The sequence below is a fragment of the Oxyura jamaicensis genome, chromosome 6 (genome assembly GCF_011077185.1).
Source record: "Oxyura jamaicensis isolate SHBP4307 breed ruddy duck chromosome 6, BPBGC_Ojam_1.0, whole genome shotgun sequence".
In the NCBI taxonomy this organism is placed as follows: Eukaryota; Metazoa; Chordata; class Aves; order Anseriformes; family Anatidae; genus Oxyura; species Oxyura jamaicensis.
The window spans coordinates 23619214-23640133 of NC_048898.1; the positions used below are offsets into that span (position 1 = coordinate 23619214).

Genomic DNA, 20920 nt, shown 5'->3' on the forward strand with positions numbered 1-20920 from the left:
TAAATTCTTTTATTTATTTAAAAATATATATTGAAATTATTTTTTTTCATGTTTTTATTGAAATACTATCACATTTCGTCTGGGTTGTCACTATTGGGATAACTCCACAATTTCAAAACTAATTTGTAAATTGTAAATATGACTGATAGGAAGCTGTCACTATAAAATCAAGCTGCATTGAGTCATCAAGTCAGCAGTCTGAATCTAAAATCTGGAAATTAGCATTTCATTGTGTTGTGTGCGGAGAGTTCTTGGTTGGTACTTATTTGTAACAGCAGGATTCAGATTTTAATTACATTATCACAACTGAGAATGAGGTTCAGAATTTACAGCTGCAAAATAAAAAATAGGCTGAAAAGGTCAGCCTGGGAAGCATGGATTTTAGATAGAAGTGATTGCATTGGTACTTGCAGGAAGGAGCAGTTTACCAGGACGTGAACAATTTGCTAAAAATCTAGTTATTTGTACGTAGAAGTGTTGTGGGAGTGTATGTGACTGTAGCTCAGTTTTCTGGTATGCCCTGTGCACTGAAACTTGAGCTGTGATTTTTTTTTTTTTCCTTTGGGTGGCCTGATGCAGTATTTGTAAGTGCTTTTGGAATTATACAAAGGATACACGTCTCTTTAAAAGGAGACTATAATTTGAAAAGATAACCTAAAACAAACAACAGAAAACTTCCTCCAAGTTATCCTTAAGCATGGAAACAATGGAAGTGTAATTCCATATTTCCTGATGGAGATTTCTTTTGATGAGCTTTGCAAATGCTTTCTGTGATGTGAATGTGGAGTAAAATGATGCTGTATGTACGGTGGAATAGTGAAAAAATTTCCATGCATAAAGGTGAACATGAAAACAAGTATGCATAGAATGTGGAACAGTTGACGGGCTTCACTGGCAGATTAGTTACATCTCTTCTAACTAACTTTAGATTAAAAATAAAATTGTAGATATATAGTTACAGTGAGGTAGAGAGACATGAAAGTGGGAGAGAGAGCGAAGGCTATGATCATGTGGTAAACAGAACTTAGTGCAGAGGGAGAAGAAAGAAGAATGAGAGTTGGACATAGAGGATATGTTTTTGCTTTCCAGTTTTAGAAACAGAGTTTCTTTACCAGAGAACTTGTCAGATTGTCAGATCGAACACAAAATTTTAGAGAAGGGAACTCTTCATACAGAACTTGCTATACTTTACTTACTTGACAGTAAGTATGCAGAAGCATGTATATGGGATAAAGGTTTAAAGAATTTACAAGGAATGGCATTATAAAATAGCTGTACTAGTACCATTGCTGCAAGTATTAATTGAATTATAATTTGAAGAAAGTTATCTCGTGAGGGGTAAATAGGAGTGTTATTTTGTAGGGTATAATTTGAGGTTTCTTCTTCTATGAACAATTACACTCTGGTTTTAAACATACTGTAAAGTACAAAAAATCAATATACTATTTCCCAGAGGGCCGTTTAGGCTTCGGACAAAAAAATGCTCTTCAGCTCTCAGACTGAAAGTTATAATTTAGTGTTCAAAGTTCAAATTGCAGAAGAAAAACAGCTAAGGAAGAATGGGGTGGCACTCCTGAATGATCTCGTTGCTTCGCTTTCCTGCTCTCCTCATTCTCTTTGTCTATTCTTTTTCTCCTTTGTGTATGTTTTTCTGTCCTAAATGTCAGCATAGTTCGTGCCCCAAAATAGCGGCAGTTTAGTTTATTTATGTTTCACGTGTAAACTGAGACCTGGAGATTGAGTTATTTTAGTGTGAGTTGATTCTGGGATAAAACCACTTACGTATTATAGGCATCAGTAAAAAAATGGAGGAAAATGAATACAAATATGAAAATGAATATAAATTCATTCTCATTAATCTTTAAGATCATTTTTCCAAATTTTCATCTCAACTGGAATAAATTAACCTAGGGGATGACATCTACTGGAAAATAATGTAGTTCCTCTCTTGGACTGAATATTCCAACTAGATTAAAGTATTTAAGTACAATATAATAACAGAAAAAAGTTTGCAGAACATAAGGAAATTACATTACTAGTCAGATTCAAGCTGACCTTGATACTTTTAACGTGGAATTTTACATTTGGATTAAAACTTTATCTGAGGATCTCCAAGCATTTTTTCAAGTCATCTGCTTTAGCTTCACAGCCACACTGCTAGTTGTTCCAAGTTGTACCGATATTTTGTAGAGGTTAGTTTAAAAAATAATAATTCAAGGTCAAATAGTCTGAAACTCCTGCCTCCCAGTAGTGGTCCCTTAATCAGTGACTCCGTTCAGCAGAACTATTTAACTTGTAATTTATGTATTCTCTTGTTTATATACAGATCCTGATCGAATTTTGTGCAGGTGGAGCAGTAGATGCAGTAATGTTGGGTAAATAAGTTTCAAATAATAATAACATTTTTAACAAATTAATAATATTTATGTATTTTAAGACTTGTTTCACATGTGTATTGTTTTTTAAATGCAAACGTTTATGTAATAGGTGTGGCGTATGTGTTGAATGTCGGGGTCTTTAAATGATATTTACAACTGTATCTGTGGGTATGGTAACTTATTGAGTTAGACTAACCTCTCATTTTTAAAGTGTTTGTTTACTTTCCAAAACCCATTTTTAATGTCTTGATCCTTAAATAAGTGTGATGAGCTGTTCTCTCATGCTTATGAAGCTCTCTGTTGTTTTAACATGATCTATATTGATCCTTTTTTAGGATCTCATTCTCCCCCTTCCTTTGTCATCCTCCAAATTACATTGTGATAACTTTTTATATTGCATCAACGTTAAGGTTAGATTTCCTGTGCTTATTCCTCAAATTAGGTGAATGCTAATTCCAGTAAGTAAAGGTTCTGTCTTTAACAACATCTCTGTGTACGCAACATCTGTGTACCACAGAAAAGATGCCCAATCTCTGAACTATGTAGCCTTTCACAGTTCAGATAGGTAGGGGTACAAAGCTCATAATGAGGAGGGTTTGGGATACGAGGGATGAAATTTTTGTTTCACTTAAAAAAAATAATAAATTGAAGTTTTGATATTAACCTAAAAGGAACAAGTATTTTAAGATAGTTTTTCTGACATACGATGTTTAGAATCGGTCAGATTAATTGATTTTTTTTTTACATATATTTCTATATTGGTTGCTATAAGCAAATAACATAAAAATGCAAAAACACTGTCTCTTTATCTTCAAGAGCTTGAAAGGCCATTAACAGAGCCACAGATCAAAGTGGTATGCAGGCAGACACTGGAAGCATTGAACTACTTGCATGAAAACAAGATCATCCACAGAGATCTAAAAGCTGGCAATATTCTTTTCACATTAGATGGAGACATTAAACTAGGTAAGCATGTTGCACATAAAACTCTTTTCTGGAACTTCATGTGGTCTTATAATTGTCTTCGGGCTATACTTGGGCAGAGTTCAGTATGTAGCCATCTAAATACAAATCTAAAGATGAGAAGTTCTTCAGATTTTTCTCTTCATCTGCAAATATTATTTTTACTTTTTTGGCTTCTCTTGGAAGGCTGAAGATTTAATAATGAACTCATTGTCATGGACCATATTTTTAAGCATAATAGAAGTACTCTTGTAGTTTCTAAGTAATACTGTGTACGAGAAAATACAGGCAATAGAGTTTCATGCTAAGGGAGGCAGTGATTTCTTTCTGTTCATTTTAATAACCTCACATGAGCTGGCTCCTCATCACATGGACTAGAACAAGTTTAACCTTTTGTCAAACCTGGCTGACACATGTATCTTGATAGCTTGCACAGAGCTTACTTCACAGTGCAGACCAGAGGGAGATTTCCTCCATACATACGTTTAGTGATGTATTCAAGCTTGGTAATCAAGATTGCTATAAAAAAGATTTACTATAATTTTGAAAAGTGTACAGTGTCCCTTAAAAGAGTATTTTAGCCCCATTAAGTTTTCTGTACTTATTGTTTCTGGTACACAAAGATGTAGATGATTCCTCATTTTATAAATATGTGAATAGCAAGTTTCCTCCTTGCATTGGAGCTTTATTAAGTGCGTCAATATTTCAGGTTTTGTATTTGAATAAATAGCTCTCTTAATCCTCCTTTTTTACCGCACAGAGCAAAATTAGGCTTCTCAAGTGTTGAGCCCATCAAGTCATTTTGTACAGATTAAAGATAAACATACGGCTATTTTGTCCCTTTGCTCCAATCTCTAGATCTTCATTAAGAAAGTTTTATCTATAACAAGTCTATAATGTTTATATTTAAATGTCATCTTTTCTAAATGAAAAATAGTGCTTTGCTGACAAATAACATAGATGTGCAAAGAAGTGTATGAGATAGACGGGAAAAAATGAAACAAAAATCTCACTTTCAGTGAATTTAAACCCTGAAATAAAAAACTGAATGATTTGCTGAATTAATAAGAGTTAATATGCTATGTCCGAGGAACACTTCATATGCTAATGTAGTCATTTTCTAATGAAAATAATTTAACTTGCCTGTTCCTACAACAGATACGTGCATCTGTCTTGTCCCACACAACCCAACATTGTCATTACTTTATTCAGTATCTCTTATTATAATACTATAAAACCTGAGTGCGTGGGCATACAGTTATCAAAATGCAAATACTTTATCTGATTTTGAATTTTTGTGACTCTTTGATTTGGAACATAAAGCATTTTAAAAACAGCTGTAAAATATAAAAATTCTACCTCCAACTTAATGCTGTTTTTGCTGTTTGCTTTAAGCGGATTTTGGAGTGTCAGCGAAAAACACAAGAACAATACAAAGAAGAGATTCTTTCATTGGTACACCATATTGGTACGTGCACCATTTTGCTGGCCTTTAAGTATGAATTAATATCCTAATATTATCTTTATTAATATAAACTTGATTAAATATCACGTAAATACATTAAGATTAGAATCTGCTTTTTAAAATGTTACAGCAAATTCATGTTGAGAACCCTTTTCGTAAGATGCGCATTTTCTAACCTGGTACTTCATTATTCTGTTTGCAGGATGGCTCCAGAAGTAGTAATGTGCGAGACATCTAAAGACAGGCCTTACGATTACAAGGCTGACATTTGGTCTCTTGGCATTACTTTAATAGAAATGGCTCAAATAGAGCCACCTCATCATGAATTAAATCCTATGCGAGTGCTCCTGAAAATAGCAAAATCTGATCCACCTACATTAGCACAGCCTTCAAAATGGTTTGTATTTCAATGACAACTTTCCCACCCCAGTTTGTAGAGTTTGATTATAAGGTCTATGTGTGTGACTTAAGTCTTGCTCAGTGTGATGGTACTAGTTTTATGCATTAAGTCAGGTACATATTCTATATGTGCTCTGTGTGTGTGTATATATATACACATATATATCCTTAAACAATGGTACTTTGACATTTTTGCTGTACGTCTTTATGGAAGCTTTTATACAGAAATATTTTGTAGAATTTAAGAACTTGGCAGATTTTGCATTAAGACTTATGAAAAATAACCTTTTACCAATGCAGTAAAAGTTCTGAAGACTACCTGAAAAAGAACATTAGGTTAAGGGAAACTTAGATATTTTTATACTAAAAAAAAACACATTAACAACAAAACTAAAAAAGCTTTTAACTATTTGGTTATTATAATATCCTTCTGTGATGTAGTTGGGGATATAGCAGCTGTGGTTTATTGTAAATTCACAGCTGGAAGTCAACTCTTCTATAAATGGAAGAATATTTTAATGATGATAAGTGTCATGCTGATCTTTTCATTCCCTCATTGTCTTTCTCTTTTTCTAAATCATTAGAAGGACATGGAGTTGTGGTGTAGATGCATGTGAAAGCAAAAGATGTTTCACTGTACTGATCTCATGACAAGGCTAAATAAAAGCCACTACCTTTTTTTTTTGGGTAGGTCATCAGATTTTAAAGATTTTCTGAAGAAATGTTTGGAAAAGAATGTAGATGCAAGGTGGAGTGCAACTCAACTTCTACAGGTAGGAGGAATTAACTACTTGGAAGTATTGTTTGACGGCAAGCGTGTTTTATATTCTCTTAAAAGCAGAGCATAATTGGAGTGACTACTTAAATAATTTAATACTAGGTGTTTGTACACAATCTGTGTTTAATATTATTGGATGATCCTTATTTGGCAAAACATAATGAAATAATGCCAAGGGCAGATCAAAGTCTTTGCATACACATTTTGATATAGTATAACTAATTAATTTGCCTAAGTATTTAAATTATACTTTGATACCTGTAATGGGTGAAGGAGATATTTACATAAGTAGTCAATTGCTGACAGGTGTTTTAAAAGCTTTAGTGCTCAGCTGTCTTCTATAATGCTGTCACTGCAGAATGGCTAAACAGGAGTAGATGTGACTAGGTACGTTTGATTCTGTTTAACGTCAGCGCACATTTACTTTATCCGTAATACATCTGACGTGTTGAATAGATTAAGCAGCAGGGCCAAGTGGAGAAAGAAGATTAAGACAGTAGGAGTAGGAGAAGAGCAGGTACCTGTTTTCTCTTAAAGAAATAGTTCTATGCTCTTGATAGGAAAAAATGTTCCAAAGGAGAAAGATTTTTTCTCTGGAAAATATGTTTCTAGATAAAAACTTATCAGGAAATAGCTTTACTGTGGAACTGAAAAGAAATGAAAACCGTTTCCAGGAAAAATAACCCTTAAAACAAATCTACTTTTATACTTTGGATTATGAAACAGGTTAGTATAAATTAATTCCTTGTATTTTTAGTGTGTTTGTTAGATTATTTACACAGTATATGTGATTACAGATGTTTTGATTTTAAAACTTCAACAGAGAAAAGTACATTAAGACAGTTATGATTAATGTTAACATTGAGTCTTCAAGTTTGAGAGAACCAGAGTAACATTTCTCTGAAGTTAGTATTTATTTTAAGATATGATTTTCCCACTGTGTACAATGAAGTTAGAGCTTATTATTGTGGTTATGTTTTACTTTCACAAGCATCCGTTTGTTACTGTTACTTCCAATAAACCAATACGAGAATTGATTGCGGAGGCTAAGGCAGAAGTTACAGAAGAAGTTGAAGATGGTAAAGATGAGGATGAAGAGGAGGAAACAGAAAATTCTCTGGTCAGTTTAAAATTTAATTGTTCAAATATGCAATTAGTTTCAATCACAGATTTCCTATGGAGAACTCAATTTTTCTGATGTTCTACCTAACTTTTGAACTACCAACTTGAACTCATTAAGAACTATTAATAAGGAATATTATCTCCATTTATTTTTACTTGTTTATGCAGTGTAGACTTATATATAAATCAGCGTATTTTTTTTAAGAGGTTTTAAGTCTAAATGACTAGATGGACAAGTTAACATATTCGTGTATTTCATATGATGCTTAAAATATGAAAGAAAATATGTGACTATTACAACATAAGCTAAGTTTGTGATTTTAGTGTGGCTGTCAAAGAAAAACCCCAAATCAAGAAAATTTATGTTACTTAGAGGATACTGAGTGTATTTTTAAAGATGCTTAAGAATGTTTAAGGATCTTACAACAGGAATTCAGTTTGTCAAAGAGCAAAGCCCTGAAGTTCAGTTATGTGGTGGTAGGCTGTGCAGTGCACATGTTGGCAGCGCTCTGATATAACTTGTTCAAGCACTGTCAACGTGGACAGTGACCAGTACCACTGGAAGCAGCACAAGAAGCACTCCTCCATTCCTTCCTCATACCTCACCAAAGCAGACCTCCAAGTCCTTCCTACCAGCTTCTTCCAGGATTACTCTCTATCTCCTAGGGCATCACACACAACCTCCATCTGCTGATTAGCTGCTAAGCCATCCATCCCCAGGCAAGCTGGGGGTGAAGTCCACCCTGTGACTCTTAAGTGTCTCAAAACAAACAGCTGTGCCTTGTACTGTTAGGATGGTTCCTGTCTGAGCCTAGGGAGCTGGGAGGAAGATGCAGTTGCAGTACTGTGTTAGCTTTAAAAAAAGCATGGAGAACACTAAGCTTCTAGAACAATTGAAGAAATCTCTTAAACGCACTTTTAAATTAAAAAACTGTTTTCTGTGTGCTTAGGAAAACCTTCAGGTGGGAAATGTGTGATCAAACCCGCGCTTGTTACAATAATTAGCCTAGTATATTCCAAACGGCAAATCAGAAGCCCTATCTCCAAATTACAGGGTTCTAACAGTAACTACAGACAGAGAGATACCATAATCACTTTGAAGAGTTAAAGGGCAATTATGGTTAAAGTGATACTTTATTGGTATATTCTTCTGTATGTCTGCATGTAATCTGATAACATTCATTTAAATTCCAGCGATGGCAATTTCTACAGTTAGGTAACTGTTTCTGTTCCAGTTCCATATTACCACTTACTCAGCTGTGCTGGACGTTTTCACAATTTTAATGGAGTTTAACAGTGATTGAAAAAGAAATCTAGGTATTTTTATCAAAGAACAAAAGGAGAGATTATTTTTGAGGAAGCAGAAGGAGGTTTTAATATTGAATTTTATCAGTGCTGCGCTAACTAAAGCTACATTGCTCCTTCCTAGCCAACAGAACAAAGAGATATTTTTCGAATCTGGCTGTAGATGGGACTACTAGGGAAACTAAACTAATAAAATAAGGAGCGATGTGAGTGCAAAAAGACTAGAAGATTCTGTGAAGTGTGTGGCAGAGGACAGATCATAATCCCTTTCTTTCGATTGCACTTTGTTTTATTGAATTCTTAGAAATGGAGGAGCGTTCTTGTGAAATGTTCTGTTCAGAGCCCAGCTACAGTTAAGATGCTTGTCCTGTCATAATACCCGGTGAAGGAGTCTGAAACTATCAAATTCATATAATTCATAATAATCATATGAATAATAAATAATATTTAATAATAATAAATTTAAAATAATTCATGTAATTCTGCCTCCTCCATAGAACTGTTCTTTAAATTAGAAAATGATGAAATACTCTTCTTCCTTTAATTTTTTAGCAGTTACCTGCAGACAAGCGTGCATCATCAGACCTTAGTATTGCCAGCTCTGAAGAGGATAAGCTTTCACAGAATGCCTCTGTTCTGGAATCTCTTTCTGAAAAAACAGAAAGTAATGCAATTGAGGAGAAAAACAGTACAATATTTCCAGATGATAAAACAATTGGAGACGAATCTGAGGGCATTAACGTTAGGAACATGGTTGAAAACATCTCTGATGTTACTGCTGATGATATAAAAGTGCAGAATGGTTCTGTGCCAACTGGTGAAGTTGAGCAAGGCAAACCATTGCCAGCTGAAAAGAGTACAGAAAGTCTGGAAGAAGCGCGTGAAAATACAGAACCTCAGGAAGGAGGGAAAGAACTTGATGCAGTAACAAAACCAGAAGTAAATGAACAGAACCAAAAAACAGAGCAAGAAAATGACATAGGAAACGTACAAACAGAGGAAGATAAAGTTAAAATAATACCTACAGCTGCTAATACGGTAGAAATCAGAGAAGCCATTTCTGAGGAAACTGGTGAAAAAGAAGAGGAAAACAGAATAGATCTCTCAGAAAGTAAGAATGAAAAGGTCACTGCAGATAATACTATAGAGCGAAAGGAAGATGGAGATCAGGAAGAAGCAATGATAGACACCACTACAGAATCTGTACCTAGTGCTGAGGATAAAGTGTCTGATGAAGAAAAGGAACTAATAAAGCATGCGAATGACAACATTAAGGAGATAGGTGGTACTGCTGAAACACAGATCATCGAGGGGTATAAAATACCCGAGATGGTGGATAAACCTGAGGAAAGTCAGGCTAAGCAGGTCCATGAGATAATCAGCTCTGAAGAAACTCTATCAGAAAGCCAAGATAAAGTGATCAAAGCAGATGAGAAGCTGGCAGAAAGTGAAAATGAGGATATTTGTCTAATAAGTAGCATGGAGGAAACAGAGAGCAAAGACTCTGGAAAAGATGATGAGGGCCAGCAGACAATGCAGGCCAAGCCTGAGGCTATTTCTGATAAGGCGGTGGATAAACTGACGGGGATGGACCAAACATCAGAGGAGCACAGACCTGAGAATATCCAGGAAGACAATATTCAGAGGGACAAAGAACAGTCGGCAGTAACTTCTGATGAAATAATGAAGAGTAAGCTTCAAGATGCTACCGATGAACAAGCTGATGACTCTGAAGTCACTGCAGTACCCAGTATTAGTATAAGCAATGAAGAAAATGATCAAAAGGTCAAAATGGATAATCAAGACAATACTGAAACGTTGCAGCAGCTGGAATCTGAGAATCTGAAGGAAAATGATGCAGATTCGGGCACGGGTTCTACGGCTGATAACAGCAGCATTGACTTGAATTTGTCAATTTCTAGTTTCCTTAGTAAAAACAAAGAGACGGGATCAATATCTTTACAGGTAAGTATAAGCAATAACATATTTTTATATAAAATCCTATGTGAGTGTAGCCCTAAAACTATCTCAAAGTTTGAACCTTGCTAAGAAAAACTGTGTGAGGAACTGCTATGGCAGTGTGGAATATTAAAAATTTGTATAAACTGCAGTATTCTGAATTGAGCACCCAGTAATGTCTGAATGTTGTGCAGCCAAGCTAGTAGTTTATTTTGTTACACAATTATATTTTAAGGCACAATAGCATATAAAAGATAACTATAGACAAGGAGATTTGTGCGTGGTTGTAGTTCACATAGTCAAGAAGACTGGTTCAGTGCCTTGCTCTGCACAGAATCCCTGCTTTACCAGGTCAGATCTCTTACCATGCCTGAATCTCATGCTGAATTCCTGTCACTTCCATCTTCTGTTTCTCTGTTTAGATTTAAAAAATCTAAGGCAGACAGCCTCTCAAGTCTGTGTATGCCAAGCACTGTACTACTCCTTTATACTATATAGATGCAGTTATGCTGGGATGAATGAGCTTATTTACATAAAGCACGTTCCAGAATATGAACTTTGTATCTTTATACTGATATGATTAGTGCCATACCACGATTGTAACTGCGTAATCATGGGTTTGAAGAAAAACAACAACAAAAAGGACATGGCTGTGCTAGCATGGCTTCAGTGTATTTGCAGTAAACCCTTACACAATGGAGACCAAGTTTCTGCCGGGGTCTCTTTTGTCCTGTTGTGAAACAATAGCAGCTTTGAGAAGTGGGACTCTTTCCAATTCTGTCAGCAAGGTCACGTGAGTTGGTTACTATCATGTAAGAATTAAAAATAGCCAAAAAAAAAAAAAAAAAACAACAAACGAGGAACAACAAAACACCTTGCTAATTAAAAGGTGTGAGAAAAAAATAATTGAGCAGACGAGCTAGTTGCCATTCAGTTTCAGTACTGTTTTTCAGAATTAAATACCTTTTTTCATGACTCGGAAAATTATAGGCACAAGCCGACAGTACTTGCAACTCTTCAGCTCTTGAAAATCAAAGTGCATCAGTTTTTCATTCAGGGATTACCCAGCTTTTGCTCTGAATGGCAATTTAGATGATCAGTAATCAGTTTTCCTTTGAATAAAGAATGTTTCAGTACATGAGAATTTTTCCAAGTTCTCACTGAAGTGATAACCAATAATCAAGAACTCCTGATTTATATGCAGCAGCCCTCCACACAAACATTTGAAGTAATTTAATATAAGATTTTTTTTTTTAAGGAATATTACTTAGATACAGAATAACTTACTGATGTTTATTCAGGAAACTAGAAGACAGAAGAAAACTTTAAAGAAAACTAGGAAGTTTGTTGTTGATGGAGTAGAAGTGAGTGTAACCACATCAAAAATAGTTACTGAAAATGACTCAAAAAGTGAAGAGATGAGATTTCTACGGTAAGCTTTTGTTAAAGTCAATTTTACAGGAGGTTTTATTGTCTTGCACATAACTGATTTTTTTTTTCACATTGAATAAAAGAAAGGGGGGTAATGGTCTTATTTTGGTCATGTTTGGCATTGCATTCATTTATTTTGTCAATAGAAAGGAATGTAAAGTGTTTCCTAATGAGTCGAGTCAAAAATAGCTTATAACTTTCTTTTATTTTTCTATCAATATTAAAAGTTCTCTTTCATTATTAGGCGTCAAGAGCTAAGAGAGCTGAGACTTCTTCAGAAAGAGGAGCAGAGAGCCCAACAGCAGCTTAGTAACAAGCTCTTGCAACAGCGAGAACAGATGTACAGACGTTTTGAACAGGAAATGACAGTGAGTTTTTGGATTTTGATGCTCTTAAAATGTGACATCCTGAAGGCAAAATATTAACAACAGTGTTACAGGCATTTCTTTCTGATGGCTATAATTTAAGTTTCATTCTTGCTAATAATGGCAATATTTTTGTGGTACGGGACGCCCGGCTTGTATGCTAGAACTCACCTGCTAGTAAACAAAAAAAGTGTGTGTTTTTTTTTTTTTTTTTTAATCAGAGCAAAAAGCGACAATATGATCAAGAAATAGAAAATCTGGAGAAGCAGCAGAAGCAGACAATAGAGCGGTTAGAACAGGAACACACAAATCGTTTACGAGATGAAGCAAAACGCATCAAAGCAGAACAGGAGAAAGAATTGTCCAAATTCCAGAACATGCTGAAGAACAAAAAGAAGGAGGTAAGAGACGAAGATGATGGTATAGAAAATAAGGAGTACGGCCATAGCAAATGGTTGAGGTTAGGTCTCCCAAAAGTCACGTCAAGCTCATGTGCTATAATAAGTTGTGGAGGGGGTACTAGTAGTCAGTGTTATTCCTTTTGTTTTACTGCCAAAAGTAAAATACAAACAGCTACCAGGAGCATTTGGGTATTGACTTAATCTAGAAAATGTCATCACATTAGGAGACTTTATTTTTCACAGAATATTCAATAATTCTTTTTACAAATAGTAGATTAAGATACAGTATTTTATTAAAGACTGAAAATATTTGAGATTACTACTTTCAACAAACCAGCTATAACTGCTTAGTAAATACTTACCAAATTAGGATTTCAAAGAAAAGAGTATGATCTTGATTAATGAGATGAAACACTTAAATTCCTCAGTTTTGCTTAATAGATTTTTATTAAATGCCTGCTGATGTGGTTTAGATTTTTTTTATATTAAGTGTTAGTTATATGAATTTTGTTCTTTAACTCAAAAAGGCGAGCTAGGAGAGACAAGTCCGACTTAAAATCTTTTACAATTAATTTCCTGTGTTGTGCAGTTAAGGCAAAGTGAGTGACACTTTACACTGACACCTTATGCTTTAGATTTGCTTGCATTAGAATAAGAGTGGTGTACCTCTATGGATTTTGCCTCATAATAGCTGTTTGATTTCATTTTCAGATCAGCTATGTAGTGCTTGTTTGTATATAAATGTCTCTCGTATTTGCTCTAATAGTTATTAGACTTCCAGAGATTTCTTTTAGAATCTGTCCTGTCCATGCTTTTGCATAGAAAGATCCTGTAGTTAAAAAAAATACATAGAAAAAACTGTATTCAATTTGAACTGTCTGCTCATATATAAATAACCATTTTTCTTCTTTTGCGGAACCTCTTGCATTTTTTGAGTCTCTTTCTACTTACTGGTGATTGGGTCCTACATGGGAAAGCGGGAAGAATTTTACATATTTCTCTGAGCTAAAAGCAGTTCTTTCACGGAAACAGGAATAGCATGTGGTGATTTGGACTCTTTTCTGATGATGCTTCCACTACTAAATAAATAGGCATTGGTCTCTGGGTGCGTAGTGTTGTATTTAGAACTTCAGAAGGTGATTTACAGTTTGAAGGAAAATGCAGCTGGTGCTCTCAAACTACCCATGTTATATTGAGGTGTGTGCAGTGTTAAGTTTTGTCATTCTAAAGTGAGTAAAAAAAAAAAAAAAGTAACAGACTCATATTCAGCTGATTTAGCCAGCTTATATTTAGAATATTTCTACTCATCTGGTCTAATTCACATTGAGCTGAAACACATGTTGAAAAGTTTTTTAAAAACAGAATCAGTTACGGATGGTTTTAGCTTTTAAATTCTTCAGAACTGAACATTTACAACCATTAATATTTTATTTGCTTCTACGATTATTTTTAAGACTTACCCTATGTAGATGTAATATATGGTTGAAACGCTGATAAAGGCATCTTGTCAATTCATATTCAAGACAGTGTCAGTAATAGCTCTTTTTCGGTGGAATTTATTTTAAGTTTCCAACCATTTTTCACAGCTTTACCATGAGGTAAACATACTCAGTAGCCCTTTTTCAGTAGTGCTTTAAGAAAGTGCCACTTCTGCAGGTGGCGGTTTTCTTATCTATCGACTGTTCTAGCTGCTGCATGGAAATGCAAGCCAAGAGCCTGCCATTTCTGAGAGCACTGGGCAGCATTTGCATGCAAAAAGAAGCTGGCATATGCCTCTCTCTGCCCTGGCACACCTAAAGCATGCATTGTTCCATCTCTTTTCATTAAGCTCTCCTCACTAAGCTAACATCCCTGCCACTGAAGCAATGCACGCCTCCCAGTTCCTCTAGTGCTTGACCTGCATGTCCTATGTTCACAGTAATGCTTGCTACGGAGAAAAAGTGTTCTTTTTGCCACCTTCTGCATGCTTATATACACTGTAGGTTTTATGTGAAGTGGAGAAAGCACCAAAAGAGCTGAGAAAAGAGCTCATGAAACGCAAGAAAGAGGAGCTTGCACAAAGCCAGCATGCTCAGGTAACATTGGCAGCTTCAAGCTACTAAAATACAAAAGGCAGCAGTATTCACACAGCTTGATAATGTCACTTGTTGTTGTTGAGTGAACATGAAACTTAACTCAAACTAACCCTGTGTTTTGCTCTCTTTCTTCAATATTTCCGTGTCACTTCCCATGGAGTATAATGTGTAGAATGGTAGGAGCGGTGATTTTCAGGTCTGTGCTGTTGAGCATAATGTTTGTTACGCTGTGCCAAAAAAAGAACTATTTTTCTATGGCAGTTTTCATTACGGTGCCTTTAGGAGTGGTAAGTACCTGCAGGTCCATCAAATGATGGAGGTTTCAGGCAGAAGTTATTTGGGGGCAATATAAGCTCAGGGGAGGCACATACATAGAGTATGTAAGCATTAGGCATCTTACTCTAGTAGCAGAACAGATTAAGTAAAACGAGAGTTACTTAATGTCTAAGTGTAGGTGTAGGGAAACTCTACAAGACATCATACATAATTTCATGCCTTCAAACTCGCTGCCTTTATATGAGCCAGCTGGAAAGAGGCAAATATTTTAGACAAAAATGCTTTTGTGATGGCCGTAGTTTGTACATGAGTGAGTTTGTACCCCAGCAGAGCAGGTTTGGATTGAGCAATTTAAAGATTAAACGTTTGTGACCTAGCAGAAAATACCAGCAGCACTATCTGATTATGTGTTCAGTTCAGGAGGGGATTTCCCAGCCGAGAATTTGATTGAGTTACAGCTCTCCCCGTACCAAGGATGTGTCTCTAAGCTTGTTAAGGAAACAATTGAGGAACTAAATTTTCATAATGGTTGTGGTGACTTTGTTTCCTTCGCTGGTTTCAATATGTTAAAGCAAGGGACAGTTTTAAAGGTGGAAGATCCTTACTTGGAATGAGGAAGTACCAGGCAAGGTGCAAATGGAACATCTTAAATGGCCAGAGGTTTTACTGTCAGCAACTGCTTTTTTGCGATTAGGCTTGGCATTTTAAATGTATATTTCTAACGTACAGCAGAGGTTACCTTCTGTCTTTAGAAGAGCAGCACTGTATTTGATTGTATTCTGACATGGGAAGGACGTTGTATCCCACAGGGCGTTGCTCAGGTTATGATTCAGTCTTTTCAGTTGTCTTCGTGTACGCTTTTCAACGCACAAATGCAGGATGTAAGTCCTAAAATGCAAACCAAAAAGTTTTATTTCCCTAATTTTCCAGATGTGTGGTTTTCTTCTTCTCCTCATATGTGCTGATCAGTTTCACTGCTGCCTCCAAGAGAGGTAGCACAAATGTTATATCACTGCACCATTTACTGAAATTTTCATCTTTTTACTGTCCTCTGGGCAAGACACCTGAAGTATCTCTCAAACATGATGTAATGCTGTTCTCTGCTGTGTTATTTGTTCAGCACATGTGAGGAACAGTGTGACTTGTATGCTCTGCGTGCAGTGAGATTATGTATTGCAAAGATGAGAGTAAGATATTTACTGAGCAAAACCAGGTGGTAATTTTAAAAAGGCAGACTGCCTTGTACTGCCTGCCTTTCATACCACCCAGCATGTTCTTCAGTAAGGTCAGTGCTCGTTATTTATGTGATACCTGGGTCGATGTGGGACGTAGAAAGGCCAGATGATTTTCTGCGATTGCCTGGTTTATCTTAGTACTAGCAATTAGCACAGTTTTTGTGTTTTTGTTTTTTTGTGTCCTTAACATTTACAGTGTAGATACAGTAGCAATGATACTTAAATTACTGACAGTAAATCCCACGCATAATTGTTTTTTGACCATGACTACACTAGAGCAGCTGTCCCCATGCACTTCCTAAATCCAAAAACTCCTAGCAGATCATACACACTATTAATTACGTGCCCACATGCTCAAAGTAAACGCCTAGTTTTCATATCCTTTCTATCTGGAAAGGGAACCAAAGTGGTGTTTTTCTTCAGTCCATATATTTGGTTAGGAATGCCTGGTGTTCACAAACATGGCCTCCCAGTCCTTTTTGTACCCCCAGGTCTGCTGCTGTCTGAGCAGTCCGCAGCTTCCTCCCTCTGGTTTTCTGTTACTTGTGTAACTCTGCTGCCCCCTGGGAGAAATGAAAGCCTTGTCTGCTGTTCGGTGACTTTCTGTGGAGATGAAAATCAAGATGCTCCTGGACATAACAAAGGATTTTTAACAAATACTTCATTTCACGTGTTGCTGATGGCTCATTCAGTAAAAATAAAGTAAAAAGCTTAGCTCAGGAAGCCCTTCCACCCATTGCCTGTAGCCCAGCACTATTTTCCTGCCTCACACCATCTCCCTTCCAACAGGCCATCTTTTTGCTTTGTTATGTATAGCAGCAAGCTCTGCAGCTGCTCGCCTTGGCTCTGATACCTACACTACTGTTGTGCTTTTTTGACCTTTATATCCTGGTAGAAGCACCTGCTTTAATTCTTTAAGTGTGTGCATGCCTGCATGCTTGTAGGTATGTTTGGGTTTTGGTTTTTGAATAGTGGCAGAGAAGAAATGCAACAGTATGTCCTTGGGGTGTGGTGGGGGCTTCCTGCTACTACCTGCTCTCTGTAACGTGATGCCACAGACTGGGATACCCTAGATAAGAGGAAGATGCTGGTGATACGGGGACTGCATCACACAGATGGCAGGCATATCACTTTGCAGGGAGCCAGGTCAGCTCTGGTGCACCGAGTCTCTAAGTCCTGCAGGACACAATTCCCACAATAGCTACTGGGAGTCTTCATGGCAGCCTGACGCGATTCCAAACCTCCGTCAGTAACTTGATATTTGTGACATGATAAACTACTCGAGTTCGTGACAGGATAAAGCACCTGAGAGAGAGATACAAATCTGAAACCCAACATGTAAATAAATAGGCTTTACCTAATAATCCAAAGCAAAATAATCATAAATGTTTTTTTCTTACATCCACGAATCCATGACATTTTATATACTGAGATCAACTTTATAGTGAGCTTGTTTGTCTTCACTAGCTTTGAACCTGCAGTTTGCTTTGAGGAGAGATGAGATGGAATGATTTGCAGATGATTGGTTGGTCTGTTGCCTTTGTTCTTATTTCCGAAAGCATTTAAATATTAAAAACATTCTCTGCTCTCTGCATAGAAAATACAAGAGATGCATAGTTCTATAGCACGAGGCATGCTAGCTCAAATTTTCTTAGCTGTATTTGTTTTCATATATATAACACAGAACTGGGAATTTCATTAAACTGCAATGTGACTAGAAGAACAAAATTTAATTTATTCCTATTGGTTTTCACCAGGAGCAGGAATTTGTGCAGAAGCAGCAACAAGAACTGGATGCATCTCTAAAGAAAATAATTCAGCAGCAGAAGACAGAACTAGCCACTATTGAACGCGATTGCCTCAACAACAAACAGCAGCTCATGAGAGGTATTCAGCATCAGACTCTCTCCTTAAAGACAGATACTTGTGTTGCGTCTTAATAAAACCATAGTCTGTCTGAAACTTTTGAAATCAAAGGCCGTCATGACTTACATGGAACCGCAATAAAAACATGTGCTATAGAATAGCTTTGCTCTTAAAATGCAGCTGTAGGCCACTTCTAAATATCCAATTGCAGGTGGATTCCGAATTATTGTATTGCACTTTCTAAACCAGCCTACGTTTTTTCCAGCTCGTGAAGCTGCAATCTGGGAGCTGGAGGAACGACATCTACAAGAGAAACACCAACTCCTCAAACAGCAGCTCAAGGATCAGTACTTCATGCAGAGGCACCAGCTGCTTAAGAGGCATGAAAAAGTTAGTGTTGACTTTAACGCTTTATTTTGTGTATTAAATCAAAAATGTATTCTATATTTTATATTGACTTGATTTACAATACATTTTAGACTTGTGATCTCTTCACGTAGCTCTTCACTTGCCTAGGTAATACCTGTGGAGGTATTTCCATGCTGTATTTGTTCTGTGCTTTGTACTGAAAAACAAATAAACCTAAAATAGAGTAGTTCAGTTCTTGGAAATCTAAACCAGACTGTAACTTCACAACTGCAGGAGCGGAGGTTCAGTTCCACTAAAGTTTCTCCTTTCAAATAGCAGAGACATTTTAAAAATGTAATTGAGAAGTTGTACCGATTACAACTGGTAGTATATGTCCATATTTCTTAGATCATTAAATAACTTTGTATGGGTTGGGCATGATCCAGAGCTCCCTGGAATAAATGGAAGACTTGATCCACCCCACCCCTACCACTAGGGCAGTGCCACTGGTTTCTACTGAAAAAAATGCTCAAACAACATTCTTATTGATGAAATGATGGAAATGTTACAGAATACCTGTTATTTTATAACTTTTACATGTGGTTAACGTTTTAGGAAACGGAACAAATGCAGAGATATAATCAACGCCTTATTGAGGAGTTAAAGAACAAGCAAACTCAGGAAAGGGCCAGGCTGCCTAAAATCCAGCGAAGTGAAGCAAAGACTCGAATGGCTATGTTTAAGAAAAGTTTAAGAATCAATTCGTTAGCCTCTCCAGACCAAGATCGTGAAAAAATTAAGCAGGTAATTAATAAAAACGCTTTTAGTAGTGTAAAATCTTGATGTGATGTAAACATAAGTGTGACGACAGGCCAGAATGCACTCTCAGCATGCTTACAGATGGTACAAAACTAGGTTGATGTATGGATGGGTCTGGTGCCATTCAGAAGGGCCTGTACAAGCTGGAGAATCGGGCAGAGATGAACCTTATGAAGTTCAACAAAGGCAAATTAAAAGTTCTGCATCTTGGGAGGAATAATTGTAGGCAACAGCACGTGCTGGGCATTGACCGCCATGAAAGTAGCTTTGCTGAAAAGGCGCTAGGGATCCCAATGGACAGCGAGTTGAATGTGAGCCAGCAGCATCCTGGGCTGCATCAGGAAGAGTGTTGCTGGCAGGTCCGAGGAAATGATCTTCCCCTTTTCACTTGAGACACATCTTGGGTCCTGTCCTGGGCTCCCCAGTACAAGACAGATGCGGATTAATGTAGCAAGTCTAGTCTACTTGTTAATGTAACAAGTCTGTGCTGTGCTTTAAGGAGAGATTAGAGTGCAGAGAGAAATGGAATAGTGGATGAAACTGTGAGGCCATTCAATTTGTAGGAGTTTAAAAATAAAATAAACATACAGTCAATATTCATGTATCTTAAAACCATTCTGTTCACTAATACTGTATGGTGTTTATACTTGTTTATACAGTTTTTGACTCCTGTAAACTGTTGTCTACAGAGGCACAACATAAATAATCTTTTTCATTTTAGTTTGCAGTTCAAGAAGAAAAGAGGCAGAAAAACGAGAGACTGGCTCAGCATCAGAAACATGAAAATCAAATGCGGGACCTTCAGTTGCAGTGTGAAGCAAACATCAGAGAACTGCATCAGTTACAGGTTAAAAATAGATGACATTAAATGAACGTTCAGTGGGAAGATTCATGTTAATAACAGGCGCAGGCAAAGCAGAAACATCTTTTCCTGCATTTTTACTGATTCATGTGAATTTTTCAACGTTGCTTTCAAAGGCCTGCAAGGTTCTGTTTAACCAGACTCAGAAGCTAACATCAATTAATAAGAAATCGTTTTACACATAAGAAGAGCATGAGCCATAAGCAGATGATAACTCCTAGAATATTTATCAAGTTCCCAGTGCTTTTCTGTGTAGGGAGTGTCTCCTTTTAACCCTCTTTTGCTCAAATGTCAATCAGAACAGAGGTAGGCAGCACCAGGCATTGCCCACGAGGCAGGGAGGAAGGCAGTCTTTCCAAAGTGCAGGCTGCCATTTTGGAGCTTTTGGAAGCTATTTAGAAGGAATGCTCTTCTGGCAGTAAGGAATCCAATGCTGTCATTTTTTGTATGCATTTTGTAGAAGTAGGTTCTGCATACTGAAGGCCAGGCATCCTTTTCCATGACGTCTGCTTTTTCTCTGCTTCAGGGACACCAGGCAGTTTTAATGCATTAAATGATCACCTGCTGATCACCTTTGTATAGAGAAAGGTTCCATCTTCCAGTGGCCAATGAAGCTACTTCTACTGATCGCTTTCTTGCATCTGGTGAAAACAGTCCCTAGCTGCACTACTACTAATTCACCCCAGCAAATCCCCAAGTACCGTGGGAGTCTGCGTGAGACTTTCAGCTAAAGCAAAATCGAGCAGATTAGGGCTACTGTGAGCCACATCAAGAGAAGCTGGCCCTTAGCTGCACTGAGGACTAGCCAAGTGCTTGTCATTTTTGTTCCTGTGCTTTCATACTCTGCATCAGAGCCAGCTGGGACTGGAGTCT

At 36.8% G+C, this 20920-nt stretch overlaps 1 protein-coding gene and 1 long non-coding RNA gene across 4 annotated transcripts in view; one reads left to right on the plus strand and one right to left on the minus strand.

The window, feature by feature from the left end:
* Positions 1-20920, plus strand: part of SLK (STE20 like kinase) — a 47512-nt gene that overhangs the window by 20365 nt on the left and 6227 nt on the right. Inside the window, exons 3-17 of one of the 3 annotated variants that reach the window (XM_035329420.1) lie at positions 2327-2375; positions 3195-3344; positions 4737-4809; positions 5009-5203; positions 5897-5978; positions 6975-7103; positions 8963-10375; positions 11671-11801; positions 12045-12168; positions 12387-12566; positions 14549-14641; positions 17910-18039; positions 18284-18408; positions 18982-19170; positions 19907-20032. In XM_035329420.1, the coding sequence (XP_035185311.1) occupies positions 2327-2375; positions 3195-3344; positions 4737-4809; positions 5009-5203; positions 5897-5978; positions 6975-7103; positions 8963-10375; positions 11671-11801; positions 12045-12168; positions 12387-12566; positions 14549-14641; positions 17910-18039; positions 18284-18408; positions 18982-19170; positions 19907-20032 (3189 nt within the window). The remainder of the gene's footprint in view (positions 1-2326; positions 2376-3194; positions 3345-4736; positions 4810-5008; positions 5204-5896; positions 5979-6974; positions 7104-8962; positions 10376-11670; positions 11802-12044; positions 12169-12386; positions 12567-14548; positions 14642-17909; positions 18040-18283; positions 18409-18981; positions 19171-19906; positions 20033-20920) is intronic. The other 2 variants (XM_035329421.1, XM_035329422.1) reach the window with 2 other exon arrangements.
* LOC118168817 lies at positions 567-20273 on the minus strand. The gene is made up of 3 exons (XR_004751811.1): positions 20263-20273; positions 17833-17838; positions 567-690 (listed from the first exon to the last, which is right to left on the minus strand). It is a non-coding gene; the product is annotated as an uncharacterized LOC118168817 (long non-coding RNA).